This window comes from Hypanus sabinus, chromosome 4 (assembly GCF_030144855.1).
Source record: "Hypanus sabinus isolate sHypSab1 chromosome 4, sHypSab1.hap1, whole genome shotgun sequence".
NCBI lineage: Eukaryota > Metazoa > Chordata > Chondrichthyes > Myliobatiformes > Dasyatidae > Hypanus > Hypanus sabinus.
This window is the reverse complement of record NC_082709.1, coordinates 30,874,012-30,897,529: the sequence shown is the minus strand read 5'-3', so window position 1 is coordinate 30,897,529 and position 23,518 is coordinate 30,874,012. Positions and strand designations below refer to the sequence as shown.

At 41.3% G+C, this 23,518-nt stretch overlaps 1 protein-coding gene across 3 annotated transcripts in view; it reads left to right on the top strand.

Annotated features, from left to right (window-relative positions):
* Positions 1-5,645, top strand: part of sestd1 (SEC14 and spectrin domains 1) — a 119,555-nt gene extending 113,910 nt beyond the window's left edge. For all 3 annotated transcript variants that reach the window (XM_059966775.1, XM_059966776.1, XM_059966777.1), the window contains exons 18-19: positions 2,698-2,831; positions 4,627-5,645. In XM_059966775.1, coding sequence (XP_059822758.1) covers positions 2,698-2,831; positions 4,627-4,750 — 258 coding nt within the window. In that variant the 3' untranslated portion in view covers positions 4,751-5,645. The remainder of the gene's footprint in view (positions 1-2,697; positions 2,832-4,626) is intronic.
* The last annotated feature ends 17,873 nt before the right edge of the window (positions 5,646-23,518 follow it).

Below are 23,518 nucleotides of genomic sequence, written 5' to 3'. Positions count from 1 at the left end.
CTTTAGAGAATGGAGAGAAGCACATCTCTAATTTGCCTCATAAATACCCACTCCACTTGAGCGAACCAATAAACATTTGTTTGAACAATAATTATAAATTGTTCAATGAACTATTTCCACTTGCACAGCTAAAAGAAAATCTGACATTTTTCCAAAGCGTCAGCTAATCTTTATCCAATATAAATGAAATGTGATCTTAACATTGAAATTTCTACACTACTTTCAACTTCACAATGCTAATTGCTGTATTTATTAGCAATTACTGAATTGCTGTATTCAATTTTGTTTCCACCCAGTGCCATAACAGTATCCCTGCATATATTGTTGCAATGTACTATATGTTTAATTATATTATTTTTAATTGGCTTAGTGCTTGAACATTAGTATGTACAGTCGACCTTAGTTATCCGCGAGGGATTGGTTTCGGGACCCCCCGCGGATACCAAAATTCGTAGATGCTCGAGTCCCTTATTCAACCTGTCTCAATGCGGTGGATCTTAGGACCCAGTGGACCCCTAGACCTTATTTAACCTGATCAGTGCAGTGGACATTAGGACCCAGCAGTAGAGATCTGAATCCACAGTGTTTCTGTTCACGAAAATAATCATGATAACGATTGAAAATAAAGTGGAAATAATAAAGCGATCAGAAAGAGGTGAAATGTCATTGGAAAAGCATTAGGCTATGTCGGTCAACGATTGGAATAATTTTAAAGGATAAAGTGAGAAAGGCTGTGCCCCGATGAAAGCTACAATTATTACTTAGCAATGCAGTGGTTTGATTATTGGGTTTTGGGTTTTTGATCCTCCATATCAACTCGGCATGATGGAGAGCGCACTCGGAAGTGGTCTGTCACTAGATCGAACTCGGGAACTTCTGTTGCCGAGCCCGGCGCTGAAACATACGTTCTTAAGTGCTTTATATGCATAGAAAGGTAAAATATATATTATATACTAAGACAAATGTTTGACTAGCTGATGCTAAATAATATCAGATGTACCTGTTCCGACTTACATAGTAAGAGAACTTCTGATTTTTTTTTATCCCGATCCACAATAACCTGCGTACATCCTCCTGTATACTTTAAATCAGCTCTAGATTACTAATAATACCTAATACAATGTAAATGCTATGTAAAATAGTTGTAATACTGCATTGTTTCAGGAATAATTACAAGAAAAAGGTCTGTACATGCTCAAACATTAAGTGCTGGAAGAGCACTTCCGGTTTTTCTCGATTCGCAGTTGGTTGAATTCGCGTATGCAGAATTCGCGGATAAGGAGGGCTGACTGTAGCTGACATTGAAACCTGGTGATACACTATAACCAGGTCTATCAATCATGTTGGAGTAGATTATTTTGAGCTCACCCATACTTGGGGTTTATTTCCAGTGAAATTCTTGTTTCGTAATTTTGCAGCTGTGTAGGTCCTGAGATTCTTGAAACTCCAATGCTGTAACCACTCCATAGAATCATCTGTGACCAGCAAACAATCTTTGGGAAGTACAAACTGATAGACTGCTCTGTCAGAAGGCATTTTCCACAGTTTGTAAATATCTATGATGAACAAGTAGCATCACTTATCTTTCATACGAAGGTCTATGACCCTTCCCCCCCCTCCTTACACATTCATGAGATCGCCACTTGCCTGCCAATCATAGCTTGCATGAAGCTGCAAGGCCTGACAATCAGAGAGATAGAATGCGGATGAGCTGACACACTTTCTCTAAGGAACTGCCAACTGGCTATGAATATAATCTAGCTCAGGCATGGGCAAACTACGGCCCGGGGGCCGTATGCGGCCCGTTAAGCTTTTTAATCCGGCCCGCAGAACTTGATGAAATTATATTAATAAACCTTGTTAACGTTTTTTCCCCGCAATTCTGGCGTTTTCCCAATAGATGACGCACTCTATATACATTGACCTTTGTTGAGGTGCAGCGTATTACTCCACATTTGCGCTTTACTCTGTGACCTTGTGGCGACCCATTTCCTGGCACATCCAAACCGGCTCACAATTAGCCAGCGTTCCGGCTAAGGGAGATAGCCTGCGGGGATTTGCGAGCACAGAGCTTTGGAGCCTCTGCGCACGGGGGGCAGGTTGAGGGAGGCTTAAAAGTGAGGCTGGGGATTTCGAATAAAGTTTTTTCCTTCGACTGCAGTTACCGACTCCGTGTCGTAATTTTAGCGCTGCGTGTAGCACACCGCTACAACCTCTCACCCCTTCTGTAAAGATGAGTGGAGCTAAGAAAAGAGAAGTGGATAGAGAATGTCGGGTGTTTAATAAGGAGTGGACAACTAAATATCTTTTTACCGAACACCGATCAACTGCTGTATGCCTGATATGCCAAGAGACTGTGGCGGTTTTTAAAGAATATAATATCCCATGATATTTTATTTTCTCTTATGAGGTGTATTACCAAAACACTCCGTCCATCTGCTCCTGGTCCGGCCCCCCTGTCAAATTTTAGAACCCTTTGTGGCCCACAAGCCAAAAAGTTTGCCCACCCCTGATCTAGCTCATACATCTTCACAGTCAAACAAACTTGAAAATACCATTTTTTAAGAAGAGGAAAATATAAAATTTTAATATTTTTCAGCTAACAAAGTCAACAGTATTTAATTATAAATTATAAGTAATTGCAGTTTACTCAGAGGACTACTACCTTACTTTGTAATTAACAACTTTTTTTTTCAGATCCTGAAGGATAATTCCCAATTGGAAGAGCAAGCAGAAGTCTGGAAAGAACTTCTTGAAAAATTTGATGAAGTTGAAGCAACTGGAAAAACTTTATTAGATCGACTAACAGTGCCTGTAATTTACCCCGATGGGTAAGATGTTGTTTGTTGCTGTATCGTTCAGTTAAAGTGGTATTTATCATCTATTGAACACAAACCTGTGGAGGACAGGGTAAATGTATTTATTTTTCTGATCAAAGTTTTTTTAAAATAAAAGCCGTTTTTAGATATAGCTTTAAATGTTGAAGATGTTCCAAGGTTTGTTGTAGTAAAGGGAGGGAAGTAGTTTAAATAAACAAATAAATCAATGGTAGGTCATTACTGAAGAGCAGTGAACGTAGAAATTTTGTTTAAATTTTTTAAGCCTGTTAGAGAAGAATTTCTCAAACACAGGACAAAGATAGCTGTGAAATCAGCCAATAATGCTAGGTGGAAGAAATGGAAAAATCGCCAGACTTTAGGAACTAAAGCAAGTTGGAGAGAATAGAAAATATTTTGCAAATATAATGTTGGCATACTGATGGAGTAATTTAAAGAAGTTATTACAAAGTTGTATTTGTAGTGGGATAACAAGTGCAGTTCATTATATACAATTTAATGTTGAAATGTTTAGAACAGGAAACTTCAAAGGTTCAAAAGCCCAATTTAATGTCAGAGAAATTGTATACATCCTGAAATACTTTTCCTTCATAAACGTCCACAAAGACAGAGAAGTGCCCCAAAGAATGAATGACAGTTAAACGTGAGAACCCCAAAGTACCCTCCCAGCCCCCCCCCCCGGCAAAAAAAAGCAAACATTGGCACCACCACTGAGCACTCAAGTATGAGCAAAGCAATAGCAAAGACACAGACTTGCTGTTACCCCAAAGACTTTGTGTTTCACCCGGCATTTGACGTCCCACAGGTTTTCTCTCTCCTTAGTAAGGAAGAAGGAGGTATCTCCATTTTCCCAACAAGCAGGGAGACATAACAAACAAATCGCTGGTTTATGATGTTAAAAGTCCGTTACGCGGCTTTTTTTTGGGCACTGTGCCTAAAGGTCACAAAGACCCAGGTTTTCGGGCCCACAGCAGTAGATTTTCCAACTATCCCAATGACACATGGGTGTCCTGCCATGACACCAACCCTCAATCTGCCCATTTCCAGAACCCCGAGATCTTAGGCTTCCAAATCTGAGCCGGAGTGCCGAACAGCGGCCGGTCCTGAAACCCAGAGAAAGGGTCCCGTTCCCACAAAGAGCCGAAGTCAGTGTGTAACTCCAGGTCAGGGTCTTCAAAAGAGCCCTGAAAGGGAAAGATAAAGATATTAAAGTTGGAAATAGAGCTGTTTCCGAAGATGCAAGCAAAGGAGTCTCCGTTTAGCGCCATCTTAACTTTGCTTCGCCTCCCTGAACTTGAGGAGAAGCTGAGTTTTAAGAAGTTTGGTTTATGGAAATTGATACAAAGAATTTTAGAGAAATAACTGAAGTAACAAGATAAAATAAATAAAACTCTTGACAGATTAAATTAGAGATAACTGACTTGCAAAGTGCATACCGTGGAGAATTTGTTGGCACAGTGAAATGTTTAATTCTGCACATATACCCTATCGTGTCATGGTTCAAGTCAAGGTAATCTTGTTTTTCTACCTTAATATGACCTTACCATAACACAGTTGGGTATAAAACCGAATTAGACACTTAGCCCATCAAATCTTTACCATTCAATCTCAGCTGTTGTTTTTAAAACTTCACTCCCCACTTTATCCTTGTAACCCTGCAATTGATCAATAACCCTTAGTCAATGAAAGATGGATTGTCTGAAATACATAAGGTATCCTAGTTACATTCATATTTTATTTTAATGATTCTGCTTTATCTAAATTTAAATATAATATTTTAATTTTCCAGAACTGAACAATACTTTGGAAGTCCAAGTGACACAGCCTCTACAGCAGAACAGATTCGTGAAAAAATGAGAGTGGTTAGTCAGAAGAAGCCAGAAACTCTAGAACCAGTCTCCCATGACAGTTAATGAATCTTTTTTTATGGTTATTCGGAGTACAGAGTCACCTTTCTAGTGCAACGCTCGGTTATTAAAACTTGTTTTACGTATTATACCACCATCTTATATTGGAAGTGGATCCAAATCCAGGTATACATACTAAGTAGAGGATTGATAGTGGACCTTGAAGCAATTTTTAAAAATTAATGTGCACTGTTGTGCATTTGAAAATAAGGCTGATACCCCTGATGTGCATTATATTATCTACAATTATGGTACAAATGTATCTGCCATGTCGGGGAAACAGCTTCAGTTCGTGCATATTCTGCAGCTTACATTCGAATAAAGGCCGTTGTCAGCTTTGACTGTAGAAGCCATATTGATGAATGCTGCAGTGATACTAAGATCTGAGAATTACATAAGAATGAAATATGAGGCATTGCACTGAACTGAATTCTTACTCCTAGAGCTTTACATTCTTGTCAACTATTATTTTGGTGGTTGGCAAAAAAGCTTAGTGGTGCTATAAAATCTTTTAGAGTGTCCATGCACTAAGCAGTTACCTTTTATGTTCTTAGACAGGTTCTGTGGAACTTTTAGGCTTTTAATATATCTGTTAGTAGATGTTGATAAAATGTTTCCCTTGTAATTATGTCTAATTTTTAAATTTTTTCCAAAGTTGCTGCTTTAATTTGTGCCAATACGAAATGTACACTTATTGCCTATGATGTATTTCTTCATTTTTTAAACATAATTTGTTTTGCATATTATACTAATTACATATTAAATGATAATTGTGGATAATGAGCTTTAAAATATAAATAAACAACTGTATTTGTTTTGAAAACCAATTTTAAGCAGGAATTTTGGATTTAGGGATTAAGATTCTCATCCTTGCAAAATAAAAACCAACATGTGCACTGTGTATTGCTGATGTCCTTCTCCTTCATAATAGAAATGGGATTCTATTAATTCGGAAACCTGTATTGCAATGTTCTCAGTTGAGCTGTAAATAGAGAAGTGATGTCAAATATGGATTATACTAAGTATGAGGAAGGACAGCCAAGGGAGACTGAACTAGACAAAAAACATTACATGAATCATGATTTCAACACAATGAGAATATTAATAGGAAACCTGATACAGCTGATGTTTAAGTTGAGGTCAGAGGTCTCTTGCATAATAGACTGAGGATGTGACTGTTTAGAATATCTAGCCAAATGAGTTGAAGTCATTCATGGACAAAGTCGTACTCTATTTTGATTCCTGTAGCCAGCTTCCAGTTTAGGGAACTGAAAGAAAATTAGTCTTTATCCAACAACTCTTAAGTTCTTAAAACATGAAACATTGCAGACCCATGCTGACCTTTTAACCTACTTTAAGGTCAATCTTCCCTCCTACATATCCCTTCATCTTTCTGTTATCCATGTGCCCATCTAAGAGTTTCTTAAATGTCCCTAATGTATTTGCCTCTTACTACTCTCCTTGTAGCTTGCTCCACGCACCCACCACTCTGTATGTAAAAACAACTTGCCCCTGGCATCCCCCCACGCTTTCCTCCAATCACTTTAAAATTATGCCGCTTCCTATTAGACATTTCCACTTGGGGGAAAAATGTCTCTGTCTGTCCACTTGATCTATGCACCTATGTCAAGTCAGCTCTCATCTTCCGTTGCTCCAAAGAGAAAAACCCCAGCTCACTCAACCTATCCACGTAAGACATGCTCTCTAATCCAGGTGCAAAGATATGTTCTTATAAAGATAATATAAAGTAATGAATGAAGCAGGCTCATAATAAATGAAAAGTGGTTATGAATTTGGGCCTGTTGTGCATATTGTCCCAGGTTTTGTGAGATCTGTAATGCTCAAAACCATTATCAATATTTCTCTTTTATGAGAGTTAGCAGATGGTAGTTTGTATAATAACGTGATCCAGGAGTTTAATAGTGCAACTCCTTGTGATCTGAGTCGAGGCTCTCTCCAGGATATTTCTACTGAATTTGCAAAGTCAAACAAGTTAGTACTTGGTAAGATGAGATTTTATTCAAATTGATTAACTATTTTGTATTAAATTGATGTATAGAATAACACATTTACTTGGATCAATCAATACTGATGATCATTATGCAATTTTATAAAATTAGCAATTTTTTTGTGACATTTTAAATGTCTGATTAAGTAACATAAATGACAATGTTGCAAGATAAGGTGAATTTAATGAAAGAAATTGGAGCCAAAACTGAAGTATATAAGACTCCAAAGATGTACAGTGCCGTTTAAAAAGCATTCCCCCCCCCCAATGGAAATTTTCATGTCTTATTGTTTTACAGCATTGAATCACAGAGGATTTAATTTGGCTCTCTCTTGACACAGATCAAGAGAAGAAAACTCTTTCATGTCAAAGTGGAAACAGATCTCTACAAATTGATCTAAATTAATTACAAATATAAAACACAAAATAATTGATTGCCTAAGTATCCACCCACTTTGATATGACACACCAAATCATTACTGGTGCAGCCAATTGGTTTTAGAAGTCACCTAATTAGTTAAATTGAGATCACCATATGCATTCAAGGTGGTTTAATTGATTGTAGTAAAACTACACCTGTATCTGGAAGGTCCAACTACTGGCGAGTCAGTATCCTGGCAATAACTACACCATGAAGAGAGAAGAACACTCCAATCAACTCCATGATAAGGTTATTGAAAAGCACAGGTCAGGAGATGGATATAAGAAAATTTCCAAGTCCCTGAATATCCCTTGGTGTACAGTTAAGTAGTCGGGTAGATGGAGCTCGTCAACCTGGGAAGGCAGCCCATCTGAGAGAGGGAAAACTCTGATTTCAAACCTCCGCTGCCTTGCGGCCATACCCACTCATGGGAAAGGCTTCGGGAGTAAACCCTGAGGACAAATCCGGAGCTGGAGTCCCTAAGGCAGTCCGACGTTGCCTTCAACCTCCTTCTGGCAACTCCTGAAACGACACTGGTGCCAAGCTGTATCGGCCCTTGCCCTTCCCTTGGACAGCATCGGTGGCGTGGAGAGGGGAGACTTGCTGCATGGGCAACTGCTGGTCTACCATACAGCCTTGCCCAGGCCTACGCCCTGGAAACCATTCCAGGCGCAGATCCATGGTCTCACGAGATTAACAGATGTCACCACAGTTAAATCGATCACCAAGAAGTGGAAAGAATATGGCACAGCTGTAAATCTGCCTAGAGCAGTCCATCCTCAAAAGCTGAGCGATTATGCAAGAAGGGGAGACCTATGACAACTCTGGAGGAGTTACAAACCTCAGTGCTGAGATGGGAGAGACTGTACGTATAATGACTGTTGCCCAGGCACTTCATCAGTCGCAGCTTTATGGGAGAGTGGCAAAGAGAAAGCCACTGTTGGGGAAAAAAAACTCTCATGAAATCACAACTAGAGTTTGCCAGAAGGCATGTGGGTGACAGATGTCAGCTGGAAGAAGGTTCTACCATCTGATAAAACCAAAACTGAGCTTTTTGGCCATCAGGCTAAACGCTATGTTTGGCGCAAGCCAAATACCGCACATCATCAAAAACACACTATCCCAACGTGAAGCATCATACTGCAGCAGGCCCTAGAAGCCTTGTGAGGGTAGGGGGTAAAACTAATTCAATAAATTACAGGAAAAACCTGTTGCAGTCTGCAAGAGTACTGTGACTACGGAGAATATTTGTTTTCCAACAAGACAATGACCCCAAGCATAAAGCCAAAGCTACACAGGAATGGCTTTAAAACAACGAAGTTAATGTCCTGGAGTTGCTAAATCAGAGTCCAGACTTAATTAAGAATTTGTGGCTGGATTTGAAAAGGATTGTTAACTCACAATCCCCATGTAATCTGACAAAGCTTGAGCAGTCTGGTAAAGAAGAATGGGGAAAAATTGCAGTGTCCAGATGTGCAAAGCTGATAGAGACCTAGCCACACAGACTCAAGGCTGTAATTGCTGCCAAAGATGCATCTACTAAGTAATGACTTGAAGGGGGTGAATGCTTATGCAATCAGTTATTTTTTGTTTATATTTGCAATAAATTTAATCACCTTGTAGAGATCTGTTTTCACTTTGATGTGAAAGAGTTTTTCTGTTGATCAGTGTCATAAAAAAGCCATTAAATCCACTGTGATTCAAATTTTGTAAAATAATAAAGCATGAAAACTTCCAGGGGTGGGGGTGAATACTTTTTATAAGCATTGTATGTAGGGTCAAATACTAGAGGGGAAGAAATTTTGTCAAAAGTGGCAAGGAAAAGGTGGTTTCTGTGCCCTGGCAGTATAATAGGAAAATAAATCCAGGTATCAAGATTACAGAACTTTTGGCAGTATATACCTACTGAGGATGCCCAGGCTAACTGCCGGCTCACAAACTTTCTCATCCTTTACACCTTCTGGCTTAACATTAACTTCATCAACTTTAAACCGTTATCACAACTCCCGTTATCTTTCAAAGAGCAGGTGCATCAGCACTTATTGGAAATGCCGAGTTTTGCTATTTAAGCACATGTGTAAGGTACAAAGTTGAAGTCTAATATTGTGCTAATTTATTCCCCAATGTTGCTGTAAATTGATTACTTTAAATCCTCATCCACAGAAGAAAGTATTGGCTAGAGATACATTGATTATTTGCACAAAACGCCAATGTCATAGCCTTGACTCAATGATTCAAAGCCAGTACATTTAGTGGAGCTAAATTTTTGAAACTTAGGTACAAGAAGTTGCAGCAGCCATTTAGTGCTTCAGTCAGGGAGCCAGTTTGAAGCATATATAGTTTATGTATTTCAGATATTGTATACGATCTTGCCTTAATCACTGCAGAAAGAACATGTATGTGGAACAGTATTCTTGATGGAGAAGTCTGAATTGGTTATATTCACTGTTTCTTAGTCTGTGTGATGATCTCCCACAGAGGACTGGGCTTAGTGTTCCTTTATCTTGACAGAATTCAATATCTGGATAGTCTGTAAGTGGTCATTCTGAACATGCTCATTATCCAATACTACTGAATCTCCTTTTTCATAAAAAGAATTCTGTAGGCATGTCATGTCAGTCAATGGCCTCCTCTATTGCCGCGATGAGGCCACACTCAGGTTGGAGGAGCAACACATTATATTTCATCTGGGTAGCCTCCACCTGATGGCATGAACATTAAATTCTTGAATTTCCCATAGTTGCCCCCTTCCCTTTACCATTTCCCCCATTCCCATTTCTCTCTCTCACCCTGGCTCCTTGCCTGCCCATCACCTTCCTCTGGTGCTGCCCTTCTGGTTGCCCCTTCCCTTTCTACCATTCTATTCTGCCCTCTCCCTTCTCCAGTCCTTTATCTCTTTCACCAATCAAGCTTCCCAGCTCTGTACTTCATTCCTCCCCCGTCCTGGTTTCATCGATCACTACCACCTTGTGCTTCCTCCTCCCCTTCCCCCACCTTTTTGCTCTAACTTCTCATCCTTTTTTTCCAGTCCTGATGAGAAGTCTCAGTCCAAAACATCAACTGTTGCTCTTTTCCATGGAGACTGCCTGGCTTGCTGAGTTCCTCCAGCATTTTGTGTGTGTTACCAAGATATCTTATTGGTGGAGATGATATTATAAAGCTTCCATCTGGGCTGCTAAATATTTGTCCCTGTAATGCGATTTTGGTAAACCACCAGTCTTTCATTTACTATGCCACTGAGGAGTGTAGGACAGTAATAGGTGGAAGCACATTTTGGCAGATGGAGCTCAGTGGGACAGGGGATGGCAGAGGTGATCAGAGCAATAAGAAAACTAGAGGCACAAGGAATGTGTGGGAGGAGAACACCAAAAAAGGACATGGAGGATAAGGAGATCACTGCTGTTCAGGCATTTTAAAGTAAAGGAGTCGTTGTTGAGTCTCTTGAAAAGCATTGAGGTGAATCAGTCCTCAGGGCCAGATGGGATATACCCCAGGTTATTGAGCGAGGCAAGTGAAGAGATTGTTGGGGCCTTGACCAATATCTTTGTGTCCACTCTAGGCTCAGTAAGGTCCTGGAGGACTGCCAGGTAACTAATGTTCCATTGTTCAAGCTAGAGGTCTGTGATTAGTGGTGTTCTGCAGGAATCTGTACTGGGACTTCTGCTGTCCGTGATGTATATAAATTACCTGGATGAATATGTTCACCAGTGGGTTATAAGTTTAGGTGGTATGAAGATTGGTGGTGGTGTGGATAACATAGATAATGAGAAAAGAATATAGCAAGATGTAGATGATTTGCAGATATGGATCAAGAAATGGCAGATGGAGTTGAACCAGGGCATCCGTGAAGTGTTGTACCTTGGTAGGTCAAATGTAAAGGGACAGTATACTGTAAATGCAAGACCCTTAACAATATTGAGGAACAGAGATTTTGGGGTCAAAAGTTTCTAGCTCCCTGAAAGTGGCTACACAAGGCAGATGGCACACTTGTCTTTATTTGTTGAGGCATTGAGTTCAAAAGTCAGCAGGTTATGTTGCAGCTTTATAAAATTAGTATTGCATACAGTTCTGGTCGTTCTGTTATAGGAAGGATGTTGAGGCTTTGGAGAAGTTGGAGAAGAGGTTTAACAGGGTGGAGGGCATACGCTTTAATGCGAGGTTGAACAAACTTGGGTTTTCTCTGGAGCAGTGGAGGCTGAAGAGTGATCTGATAGGGGTTATAAGAATCTATAAGGCATAAATAGAACAGACAACAGTTTTATTTCCCTGGGTTGAAATGTTTAAAACCAAGGACCATGCTCTTAAAGTGGGAGGAAATTATTTCGAAGAAGATGTGAGAGGCGTGTTTTTTAATAAAGTGGTGGATGCTTGGATTGTGCTACCTGGAGTGGTGGTCGAGGCAAATATGTTAGAGACTCTTAAGAGATACTTAGGTAGGTATATTAATGATATGGACATTGTATAGGCATAGGGGATTAATTTAGTTGGCAATTTGATTACAATTTTTTTGGTTCTGCATAACATTGTTCCTATGCTGTATTATGTTCTCTGTTCTGATTTGTGTTTGGCATCTCAACAGCAATGAGGACAGACTTGACAAGGTGGAAAGCAGGAGCGTATCTATGGAAAATAGCGTCTGTGACAAGCACTGAAATTGCGTCCCTGTCCAAACATCTGACACCCATCTTTTCGATAACTTTACCATAATATTAGCTCAAAAATACAAGTCATGCTCTTTAATCTTTTAATTAACAAATTATGGCGCTACATGAAAATTATAACTGCACCTTCCTTGCTTTCACTGATGCAAATTTGTCTATGATGTGATCAGTTTTTTCAGTTTCTTTTTCTACACTCAACAGAGCAAGATCACAGAGTCTGCCTTGACCCATGGAGGTTCTCAGATACGAAAGTATTAGTTTTAACTTGCTGAATGATCTCTCGCAGCTGCCGATGGAAACTGCTATGGTTAGCATCATCTGAGTAGCAATGCTAAGATTGGGGAAGACACTCTCATCTCCATACTGAACAATAAATTCAAGAAGCTCTTCAGGTCTTGATATTTTCATGTTGACCTGCCTTGATAGCAACATACTGAAATCTGTTTGCCCAAATTTTTGCACTTCTTCTTTAGGTTGTTACTGTTGGCGTCATAACACAGTCCCTCGACATCAAGAAGGAACCCAAACTTGGCATCAGTGTCATGCAAACGAGCGAACCTTCCGCCCAATTTCTGTGAAGACAGTCGAGTGTTCCCTTCGTGACTCTTTCCATTTTCTCCTTAGCTGTTAACCCAGCATCTCTTGCGTTCTCATCAGCCATTCATTTCTTTCATCTCCGACGTCTTTCAACTCCAATATTCCATTCTTGACAGAGACTGACTCCTTGTTTGAGTGAAGCACTGACCAACACTTCTTTTTCATTATAAAAAAGATCTTGGAGGGCTTTCAAATACGGGAAGCATCATGGAAGTTCATGCAAGGATCCTGCCACTTCTTTTGAATACGGTCAATGCGAATGAGAACTTTGTTCCAAAATCCTAGCAAAATCACGTAACTCAACATGCAGTTGTACAGCTGCCTTGCGTCACTTCTTGTTTCACTGGTCTCATTTTCATTGTCTATCATGTCCTGGAGAACTTGAAGTATCTCCTCAAGGTACTTGTTGATGGGCTTCACTGCTTCTGTCCTTGCACTCCACCTGGTTTCGGACTCCAAATTAACAACCTCAGGCACAGCTTTTTTGAGTTTTTCACAGCACTTTGTTGATAGAGAGAAAAACACGTAGAGAGCTTCAATGGTGCCAAAAAATGTGACCATCATTGTATCCTGCTTGGCTGCATGTACACACACCAAGTTGAGTGGGTGATTGTTGCAATTCATAAACTCTGCCAGGTTGTTTTTCTCATTAATTCTTTGATGAACACCACTTCTGTGTCCAGCCATCACAGCAGCATTGTCATAGCACTGTGACCGACAATCTTGTAGCTCCATTTCATCCTTCTCTAGCTGTTTCAAGATGTCTTCAACCAAACTCTCAGCATCCTTCTGGCTTATCTGGATAAAACCAAGGAAGGACTCTCTACCACGGACTGTTTTCCTCTCAAAGTCAACTTCCACATACCTCACTACTTCTGACATCTGCTCATGATGTGCCTGATCAGGAGTTGAGTCGAACATGAGACCACGGTATTTGGCTCTACGAATGCATCTCAGTAAACTCTGGTGAACAGTGGATGCCATCATGTGGATGAATTTGTTCGGGACACCCGGTGAAAGATAAGACGTGGATCCAGGATGACTTTCCACAGGTGTTCTTTTATGACAGGGTCAAAGATGGCCAGTAGTTTCAGTAAGCCAAGGAAATTTTCCACATTGGAGTCATCGTCTAGCTGAAGTGGCTCCCTGTGTCCTCGAAGCCAGGTTCTGAGTCGCAAGGAACTTTATGCAGTGAAGGATTCTCAGCAAGGTATCACATGACCCCATGGAACGTGTCGAACTACTTGTTCCGGGCTTTTCAAAGAAGGTCATGAAGAACTTGCTCTACTTCTTGGCTTCGTCCACCTCCAACGTTCATCTCTTCTGTCCTTCAGCTCCACTTTCCTCCTTCGTAAAGAAACATTTCATGGTCTTCTTACACAATGCTCTGAAATAAGGCCATCCTAGTGCTTCTCACCCATGATAATCAAAGGTAGATCATACATCTGAAGAAAATTCTTTTTTCACTATCCGAGCACGGCTTGTCTGACTTTAATAGAAACTGCTCAGTGATGCCCCCCTTCAAGTGGCACCCAGTGTATGTGCCATACCTGTCATACCTTAGATATGCCACTGGTGGAAGGTGGAACAAAGATTAAATGACATGCAACTGGAAACTTGAGATAGCTGTTGCAGATCCACAAAATGGCTGCCTCATCTGTCCCACTCACACACCTCCTCCTTGCATTGATACATACTGGTGATCTTTCTTCTTTCTTTTCAGTCCTGACATAGGTCTCAACCTGGAACATAAAGTTCTACCATTTCCTGCCACAAATACTGCTCGACTTGCTAAGTTCTTCCAGCATTTTTGTTTTTTTGTTCCACGTTCCAGCATTTGCATTCTTCAGCGGATAATATTGAAACAACTGTGCTTTCAGTCAAGAGAAGCCCTTCAATCATCAAATCGATGTCTACCTATGCTACTTTCAGACTCAGCTGTTTATGTAATTTCCTCAGTGGCTTCTCTACCAACCTTTATATATCTGAACTCTGCTGATATTTAGTCCCACACCCTTCAATAAGCTCTACTTTTTGACTACATTGGCTGCTGGTATAGCAGCTTATTATCATCCATGTGTTCAACTTGCTCTATGGCATGGTAGCGTAGTGATTACAGTACCAGTGATCCAGGTTCATTTTCCACAACTGTAAGGAGTTTGAACGTTTTCCCTGTGACCACATGGGTTTCCTCTGGGTGTTGGGTTTCCTCCCATAGTCCAAAGAGGTACTGATTGATAGGTTAATTGGTCATTTTAAATTGTCCAATGTTAAACTGGGGGTTGCTGGGTGGCGCAGCTTGAAGAACAAGGGCCTATTCCACACTGTATCTCAATAAGTGAGATTGTATTTAAAAATAAAAACAATTATATAGAGGTGAAGGTAACACATTTTTCCTGTGCATATTCTATGCTTCAGCCTTAGAATGGTTGTCTGCATTCCAGAAAGGCTCCAGAGAGCTTTCTATAACTGTAACACTTCAATAGTACATTAAGCAGTACTGATCATTGATGTTATCATTGCACTGTGGAATGGCAAATTGCAGTGACAACAATCAAAAGGCAATGAAAAGTGATGAACTATTGTGTGGCCATTTCCTACATTTATTTACATCAAATCCTGCAAAAAGCATGAACTGTGATCTGTGCACGTACCTTTGTTTAAGCAGCATTTAAGTTTAAGGAGAGCTATGAAGGAGAGAAGGGGTATAAAGGGGAGTGGATAAAGAGACATGGCCATACATTCTGCTTCTAGGATGAGGTGCGTTCTCAATGACTGTGCCATAACCACTTCAGCTAATTACTAGGACAAGTACATATCTTTTTTTCCTACCATTAGTAGAACCTGCCTAAATCCAGACTGTTCAAGTGTAAGCCTGGTCAATCACCCACTGTTGAAAACATTACTCATTAAAAGGTACTAACATAAACCTTGTTTTCAAAATTACCCCACACTCTTTCTGAGCCATCTACATCACCACAATAGCTAATCAGGACTCTCCTCAACTTTCTCCATTCTGAAGAAATAAAAACTCCTTCTATGCATGGATCTGAATGGCTTCATCCCAGACAATATCCAGGTGAACTGCAGTAAATAAGTAGTTGTTTTAACTTTTCTGCCTCAGTCTCTTATGTGTAGTTGATTGAAAAGTGGAATTATGTTTCTCACAATTTATTTAGACATACAGTACAGAATAGGCCCTTCCATCTCTTTGAGCCACACCGCCCAGCAACCTCCGATTAAACCCTAGCCTAAGTACAATTTGGTATCCAAACACTGTAATCTTTCAAAATTATTTTTAAAAACAACATTGGGTAGTTTTTGTGGTGAAGTGCTCGCTATACTGTGAAATAGCAGTATTTTCCTGTATTTCTTTGCATGCATGTATGAACACTGGATTTTGACCTTTTAACACGTGCTGACCAGTAATTCTGTGACAGCATTCAGAAGAAGGACTTGGGGAATCCATCAATGGAACACAAAGTTATTGAGCAGCCCTTGTGTTCATTGAGGAAAATTGCTCAAACAGTCCATTTCAGGTTAGACCCTCCATTGGGAGTATATAACCTGAATTTAAAATGGAGGGATGAAGGTAAAGTATTTTGAACTTAAATTGTTTGAGAATCTCCAGATAGTTTTAATTATTTAATTCTTGAGTATTGTCTCTGAACGTCTGGAACAATCAGTTTTGTTCTGATAGCTGGCTAATTCAGGAGTGCAGTTTAGACTGGTTTCAAATATTTTCAGCAGGTCTATGAGTGGACTTACTCGCCTTGAACAACTCCACCTCCCACCCATCCAACTTCATGGACAGTGACACATGCTTGCCCATAGTTATGTTTGGGTATTAGGAGAATTGCACTGAATTAAGTACAAGCATTTAAACACAGAGCACAGGTGGACTCCTCCCTCTACATCTGCAACTAGACAGAGATTGACTCTTCTTGAGTGAACAGTTGTCAGAATAAATAAGTACTAAATGTACTAACTTTGGCATTTCTTTTGAATCAATATTTCTGGTTATGTAGGTTGCTTTGATGCCTTTCAAATTAAAATCCTTTTGGAAAATAAAGTCAGCACCTATAAGGTTACTTATTTGGGGGAAAATAATTAATTCAAACTGAACAAGGGACACAATAATAGTCAAATAATTAGGTTGTGCAGTTCTAAGGCACTAGGAGATATGATGGTGCAAATGATATGTAGTTGGCAGATCTGTAGTGGCAGTGATGACAAAAATGGAACAAGCTTCTGATAAAGCACAACATACACTGTCCGAGCTATTTCTGGTATCTTCAACAGCTGATGCTTAATGATATTTTAATAGAAATATGTGGCAAACCTGCTTAAAAATCAGTGAAAGAATTGCCATTTGCAGTGAAGACATAATGTTTAGGTATAATTCAGGATAAATATAGCAAAAGTCTATAATTATTTAGATGCAAAACTGTGGTTGTCAATTTTAAGAAAATAAAAGAATTAGAGCTTTATTGTCATTGATGAGGACAACGAAATTGCAGTGCTATTCCATTCAGTGCAAAAAAGTATACTGACAATTCAATTACTGAAACACAATGACTAAGTTTAAAATAATGTACAAATTATTTAAAATGATATTCTAAGTTGCAACTGAATTAAAACCAAACAACTTTAAAATTAAAAAGAAACAGAGGCCCCATTCAAGTGTTGCACATGCCCATGTTGAAAATACAATGTTTAAGTACAAAATAGCATCAGTAGTTATGCCACTGTATTGAATTTAGAGATTGCCCGTAGTGCCTGTGGATTCTGGGTGGGTGCATTGTAAAGTTGCATGACAGCCCTGGGGAAAAAACTGTTCTTCAGTCTGGATGTCCATACAAAGATACCTCTGTATCTCCTGCCAGATGTTAGGACATTGAGCAAGTGATTACTGTGGTGTGATGAGTCCATCACAATTTGAATGTGAGGTAACTTTATTTCCTACATCCTTCAAGTACACGAGGAGTAAAAATATTTACGTTATGGCTCCGTCTAAATGTGCAATGTGCAATCATAGTGATTTATGATAACTTATGATAAATAGAACAGTCAATGTAACATAGAGTACACTCAAATGATTGTGAGTTAATCAGTCTGATGCGTGGTGGAAGAAGCTGTCCTGGAGCCTGTTGGCTTTTATGCCACAGTACCACTTCCCAGATGGTAGCAGCTGGAATAGATTGTGGTTGGGGTGACTTGGGTCCCCAATGATCCTATGGGCCCTTTTTACACATCTTTGTAGATGTCCTGAATCATGGGAAGTTCACAATTGCAAATGTGCTGGGCTTTCCGCACTACTCTCTGCAGAGTCCTGCGATTAAGGGAGGTACAGTTCCCATACCAGATAGTGATGCAGCCAGTCAGGAAGTTCTCAATTGTACCCCTGTAGAAAGTTCTTAGGATTTGCGAGCCTGTTGTAGACATCATGAGTTGTAAATGGTTTCCATATCTGGTCGTTGTTTCCCAATGATGCTCTATGCAGTCCTGATCACTTGTTGAAGTGCTTTATAGTCGATCTTGTTGCAGCTAGTGCACCATACTGTCATGCAGTAGGTCAGTATGTTCTCAATTAGTAAAGGTTTACCAGCAGTTTTGGGGGTAAATTTGCTTTCTTTAAACTCCTAAGATAGTATAGGTGCCACTGAGCCTTCCCTACTATCAAGTAGATGTTGTTGGTCCAAGAGAACTCCTCTGTCATTTTCACTCCCAAGAATTTAAAGCTGGAGATCCTTTCCACTGTTTCATCATTTGTGAGTAGTGGAGCTTGTCCATATGTTCTTAATTTCTTGAAATCGATAATCATTTCTCTTTTTTTGGTGGTGTTGAGTGAAATGGTTATTGCACCATTCAGACAGTTTCTGCATCTCCTTGCTGTTGGCTGTTTCGTTGTTATTTGTAATTATCCAGTCACGGTGGTGGTGTCTGTAAATTTGATGGTGGAGTTGGTGGCGTAGGCAGGGGGGTCACAGTCATGGAAGAAAAGAGTGTTAAGGACTGGGCTCAGTACACATTCCTGCGGTGAACTGGTGTTCAGGGTCAGGGAAATGGATGTATACTTGCCTAGTCTGACTGTTCTGGTTGCGATTGGTAAGACAGTCCTGAATCCAGTTGTAAATTGTATTGAGTCCCAGATTATGTAGTTCAATGGTCAATTGTAGTTCAATGAACATTTCAAAATGATGCGGCAAAACAAAAAAGTTTAAAGGGAACATGGGGGGGGGGGGGCTTCTTCACACAGAGTGTGGTGGGAGTGTCGAATGAGCTGCCAGATGAAGTGGTAAATGCGGGCTCACTTTTAACATTTAAGAAAAACTTGGACACGTACATGAATGAGAGGTCCAGGTGCAGGTCAGTGAGACTAGGCAGAAAAATGGTTCGGCACAGCCAAGAAGGGCCAAAAGGCCTGTTTCTTTGCTGTAATATTCTGTGGTTCTATGCTTCTAACGTGACCAACAGCCATGTACTGCAGACAGTTCACGAAAATACTTCTTTTACTTCTACTAATAAGCTGCATGTGATTGGAGCCTGTGATTTACATTTTGCTGGTGTGTTGTTGGGCTGATTGAGCAATCTAGCCCTTTGCTGTCTCCGAGGGAGTTGGGCAAGGTTGGGAATGGAATGTGTGGTTTGGAGGCCTGGGAGCCTGGAGGTGAGTCACAAGCCTATGATTGACTCCATTGCTTCTCTCCGACTGAGACACTGAGCAAGGATGAAGTCACAAAGACAAGAGCAGAGTACTGGCAGTTGTTCAGTGTTGTTTGCCTGCACTTGAGTGGTCTTAATCTCCTCGCTAGCAGCTGTTGGAGGAAGGTGTGGGAGTCTTGGGTTCCACGTTGCAAGGATTAATCAGCAAAGCTCATGGCTGTGGACTTATTTTGGGAGACTTTGAGATTCATGGTGTATGTATTACTGGATTCTGGTGACTCTGTGCTGTTTTTGAACAGTTTAATTGGGGCAGTCAGTGAGGACTGGGGCTCTTCAGTGAAGACTGGTTCTGCAGACTGCAGTCGGCTGGTGGTGCTGAACTAAACTAAACTGAACTGAATACTACTGGTCTTTGAGTTTGATGTTGATAATCTATGTTGCTCGCTTGCATTATGCCGGTTGCACATTTTGTTCATTTTCTCACGCACTGTGTGTTTGATATTTTTCTAGAACGATATCCATGGTGTTTCTTTGTTTCATGGTTGCCTGCAGGAGGAAGAATCTCTATTGTATTCTGTAAACATACTTTGATAATAAATGTACTTCAAACTTCTGCAAGTAACCCATTTTACATAAGAGGTATGAAAATAGGAGCAGGAGCAGGCTAGCCTTATCCTTCAAACTTCAGAATCAGTATCAGGTTTATTATCACCGGCATCTGATGTGAAATTTGTTAACTCAGCAGCAGTAGTTCAATGCAATACATAATACAGCAGAGAGAGAAAAATAAATAAATAAAATAAAACATAATAGCTAAACAAGTAAATCAATTATGTATATTGAATAGATTTTTTTTAATGTGCAAAAGCAGAAATATTGTATATTTAAAAAAAGTGAGGTACTGTCCAAAGCTTCAATGTCCATTTAGGAATAGGATGGTAGAGGAGAAGAAGCTGTTCCTGAATTGCTGAGTGTGTGCCTTCAGGCTTCTGTATCTCCTACCTGTTGGTAACAGTGAAAAAAGGGCATGCCCTGGGTGCTGGAGGTCCTTAATAGTGGACAAAATAAAAAACACAAAATGCTGGCAGAACTCAGCAGGCCAGACAGCATCTATGGGAGGAGGTAGTGACGACGTTTCGGGCCGAAACTCTTCATCAGGAGTGAAGTAACATGGGATGGTCGAGGGGGGATAAGAAGTGGGGGTAGTGATGTGGAGAGCTGGGAAGTGATAGGCTGGAAGGAAATGGGCTAGGGGGAAGGTGGAGAATTATGGGAAATAAAAGAGAAAGAAAGGTAGGGCTGGGGGGAGATTATAGTGAGGGGGTAAAAAGAGAGAGAACGAGAACCAGACTAAAATTATAGATAGGGATGGGGTAAGGGGGGGGGGGCAGGGGTATCAACGGAGGTCTGTGAGTTGAATGTTCCTGCTGGCAGGTAGGAGGCTACCTAGGCGGGAGATAAGGTATTGCTCCATCGACCTGCGTGTGGCCTCATCTTGACGGTAGAGGAGGCCATGGACAGACATATCGGAGTGGGAGTGGTCTGTAGAATTGAAGTGTGTGGCCACAGGGAGATCTCGCCACTGCTGGAGGAACGAGCACCAGTGTTCGGTGAAACAGTCTCCCAGTCTGCGGCGGGTCTCCCCAATGGATAAATGGCCACATCGGGAGCACCGGATACAGTATATCACCCCAGATGACTTGCAAGTGAAGTGGTGCCTCACTTGAAAGGACTGTCTGGGGCCTAGGATGGTGGTGAGGGAAGAAGTGTGGGGGCAGGTATAGCACTTCTTCCGTTTGCAGGGATGAGTGCCCAGAGGGAGGTCGGTGGGGAGGAATGGGCATGATAAATGGAGAAGGGAGTCGTGTAGGGAGCGATCCCTGTGGAAAGCTGAGAGTGGGGGAGAAGGGAAGATGTAGCTGGTGGTGGGATCCCATTGGAGGTGGCGGAAGTTGCAGAGGATTATACGTTGGATCTGTAGGCTGGTAGGGTGATAGGTGAGGACCAGGGGGACTCTATCCCTGGTGGGCTGGCGGGGGAATGGGCAGAGAATGAAAGGCCTCATCCTGAGAGCAGATGCGGCAGAGGTGGAGGAATTGAGAGAAAGGGATAGCATTTTTGCAGGAGACAGGGTGGGAGGAGGAATAGACTAGGTTATTCCTCCTCCCACCCTGTCTCCTGCAACCTGTCTTCCTTTTTAAAAGAAAGGGGCTTCCCTTCATCCATTATCAACTCTGCCCTCCATCGCGTTTCCTGTATTTCATGCACCTCTGCCCTCACCCCATCCCCCCGCCAGCCCACCAGGGATAGAGTCCCCCTGGTCCTCACCTATCACCCTACCAGCCTACAGATCCAACGTATAATCCTCTGCAACTTCCGCCACCTCCTACGGGATCCCACCACCAGCCACATCTTCCCCTCCCCCCCCCCCCACTCTCGGCTTTCCGCAGGGATCGCTCCCTACGCGACTCCCTTGTCCATTCATCCCCCCCATCCCTCCCCACCGACCTCCCTCTGGCACTCATCCCTGCAAATGGAAGAAGTGCTATACCTGCCCCCACACTTCCTCCCTCACCACCATCCTAGGCCCCAGACAGTCCTTTCAAGTGAGGCACCACTTCACCTGCGAGTCAACTGGGGTGATATACTGTATCTGGTGCTTCCGATGTGGCCATTTATACATTGGGGAGACCTGCCGCAGACTGGGAGACCGTTTCGCCGAACACCGGCGCTCGGTCCTCCAGCAGTGGCGGGATCTCCCTGTGGCCACACACTTCAATTCCACAGACCACTCCCACTCCGACATGTCTGTCCATGGCCTCCTCTACCGTCAAGATGAGGCCACATGCAGGTCGATGGAGCAATACCTTATCTCCCGCCTAGGTAGTCTCCTTCCTGCCGGCATGAACATCCAACTCACAGACCTCCATTAATACCCCTGCCCCCCCCCCTTACCCCATCCCTATCTATAATTTTAGTCTGGTTCTCTTTCTCTCTCTTTTTACCCCCTCACTATAATCTCCCCCCAGCCCTACCTTTCTTTCTCTTTTATTTCCCATAATTCTCCACCTTCCCCCTAGCCCATTTCCCTCCAGCCTATCACTTCCCAGCTCTCTACACCCCGCCCCCCCACTTCTTATTCCCCCTCGACCATCCCATGTTACTTCACTCCTGATGAAGGGTTTCGGCCCGAAATGTCGTCACTACCTCCTCCCATAGATGCTGTCTGGCCTGCTGAGTTCTGCCAGCATTTTGTGTTTTTTATTTATTTCCAGCATCTGCAGATTCACTCATGTTGCCCTAATAATGGACGCTGCCTTTCTGAGACACCACTCCCTAAAGATGTCCTGGCTACTTTGTAGGCTAGTGCCCAAGATGGAGCTGACATTAAATACTAGCATGGCTGATATGCCCCAGGTCTTATCTCCTATGCCACTTCCCCATATGCTACAAATCTGTGATTATTTTCTAAAAATGACCTACATATGTTGAATATTTTGAATGAGACCACAGCAATTAAAACTAACAAATTAAGTGTCTTAAATAGCTTTGCTTGAGGCCAGCTCATTATTCAAACTACATGAGCCGCTTTGCATCTCTGATTATATTGCCAAACATTTTAGATGTTGTAGTAAGCGGAATATGAATTTTAACTACTCACTGTTCCAAGCATTTTTGTTAAAGTCTACAAAAAGTAAATACAGAATTATCGTGTAGAAGGTGGGCAAATGCACTGGTCTTTTTACAACAATGTGTGTTGCAGTACATATTATTCACTATTGTGAAATCGCAGTCTTTGTTTTACCAGATTATTCTCTTTTTCTGCTGAATTTGGCATGTAGTTTCACATTAAGCAATTTACTAGAAAAAATTATTTATCGTAGCGGAAAAAGGTTGATTTAAATTACCTACATTCTTGGTCTTGGGATGGGGTGGAAGGATATTGTGGGTGGGGAGGGTCTGTTTTCTTATCACTTGGCGAGTGTGCTGGCCTGACCCAGCACTCGCATGCTTTGGGCCTCACACTATCAGACTGTTCAAATGCCATTGTTAATAACTGATGAGGTTTGAAGTGAAGTACGGGATGATAACGTGCAGTGGCCAGCTGTGAGTTTGTGGAGGTGAGAGAAGTCTGTCCATCTCTTTGGGCTGAACATGTATAGTGGTAGAAGTGATCACTAACTAAACAGTGACCACTAGTTAAAGACAGGACACATGAATGGATCAACTGTGTCAGATATCCCCTCATGTTTCTGATAAAATTGAAATTCCTGTTAATTCTGGAATGCTTTGATATTCTGTGTTGTTTTTGTGTTTCTCAGGACAAGGACAGAGCTTATAAAGCATAGACTGAAGGCGTAGTACTCTATTTCAATAAAGTTACAAAAAAATGTTCAAATTTAGGTCTCCAGTTCAGAATA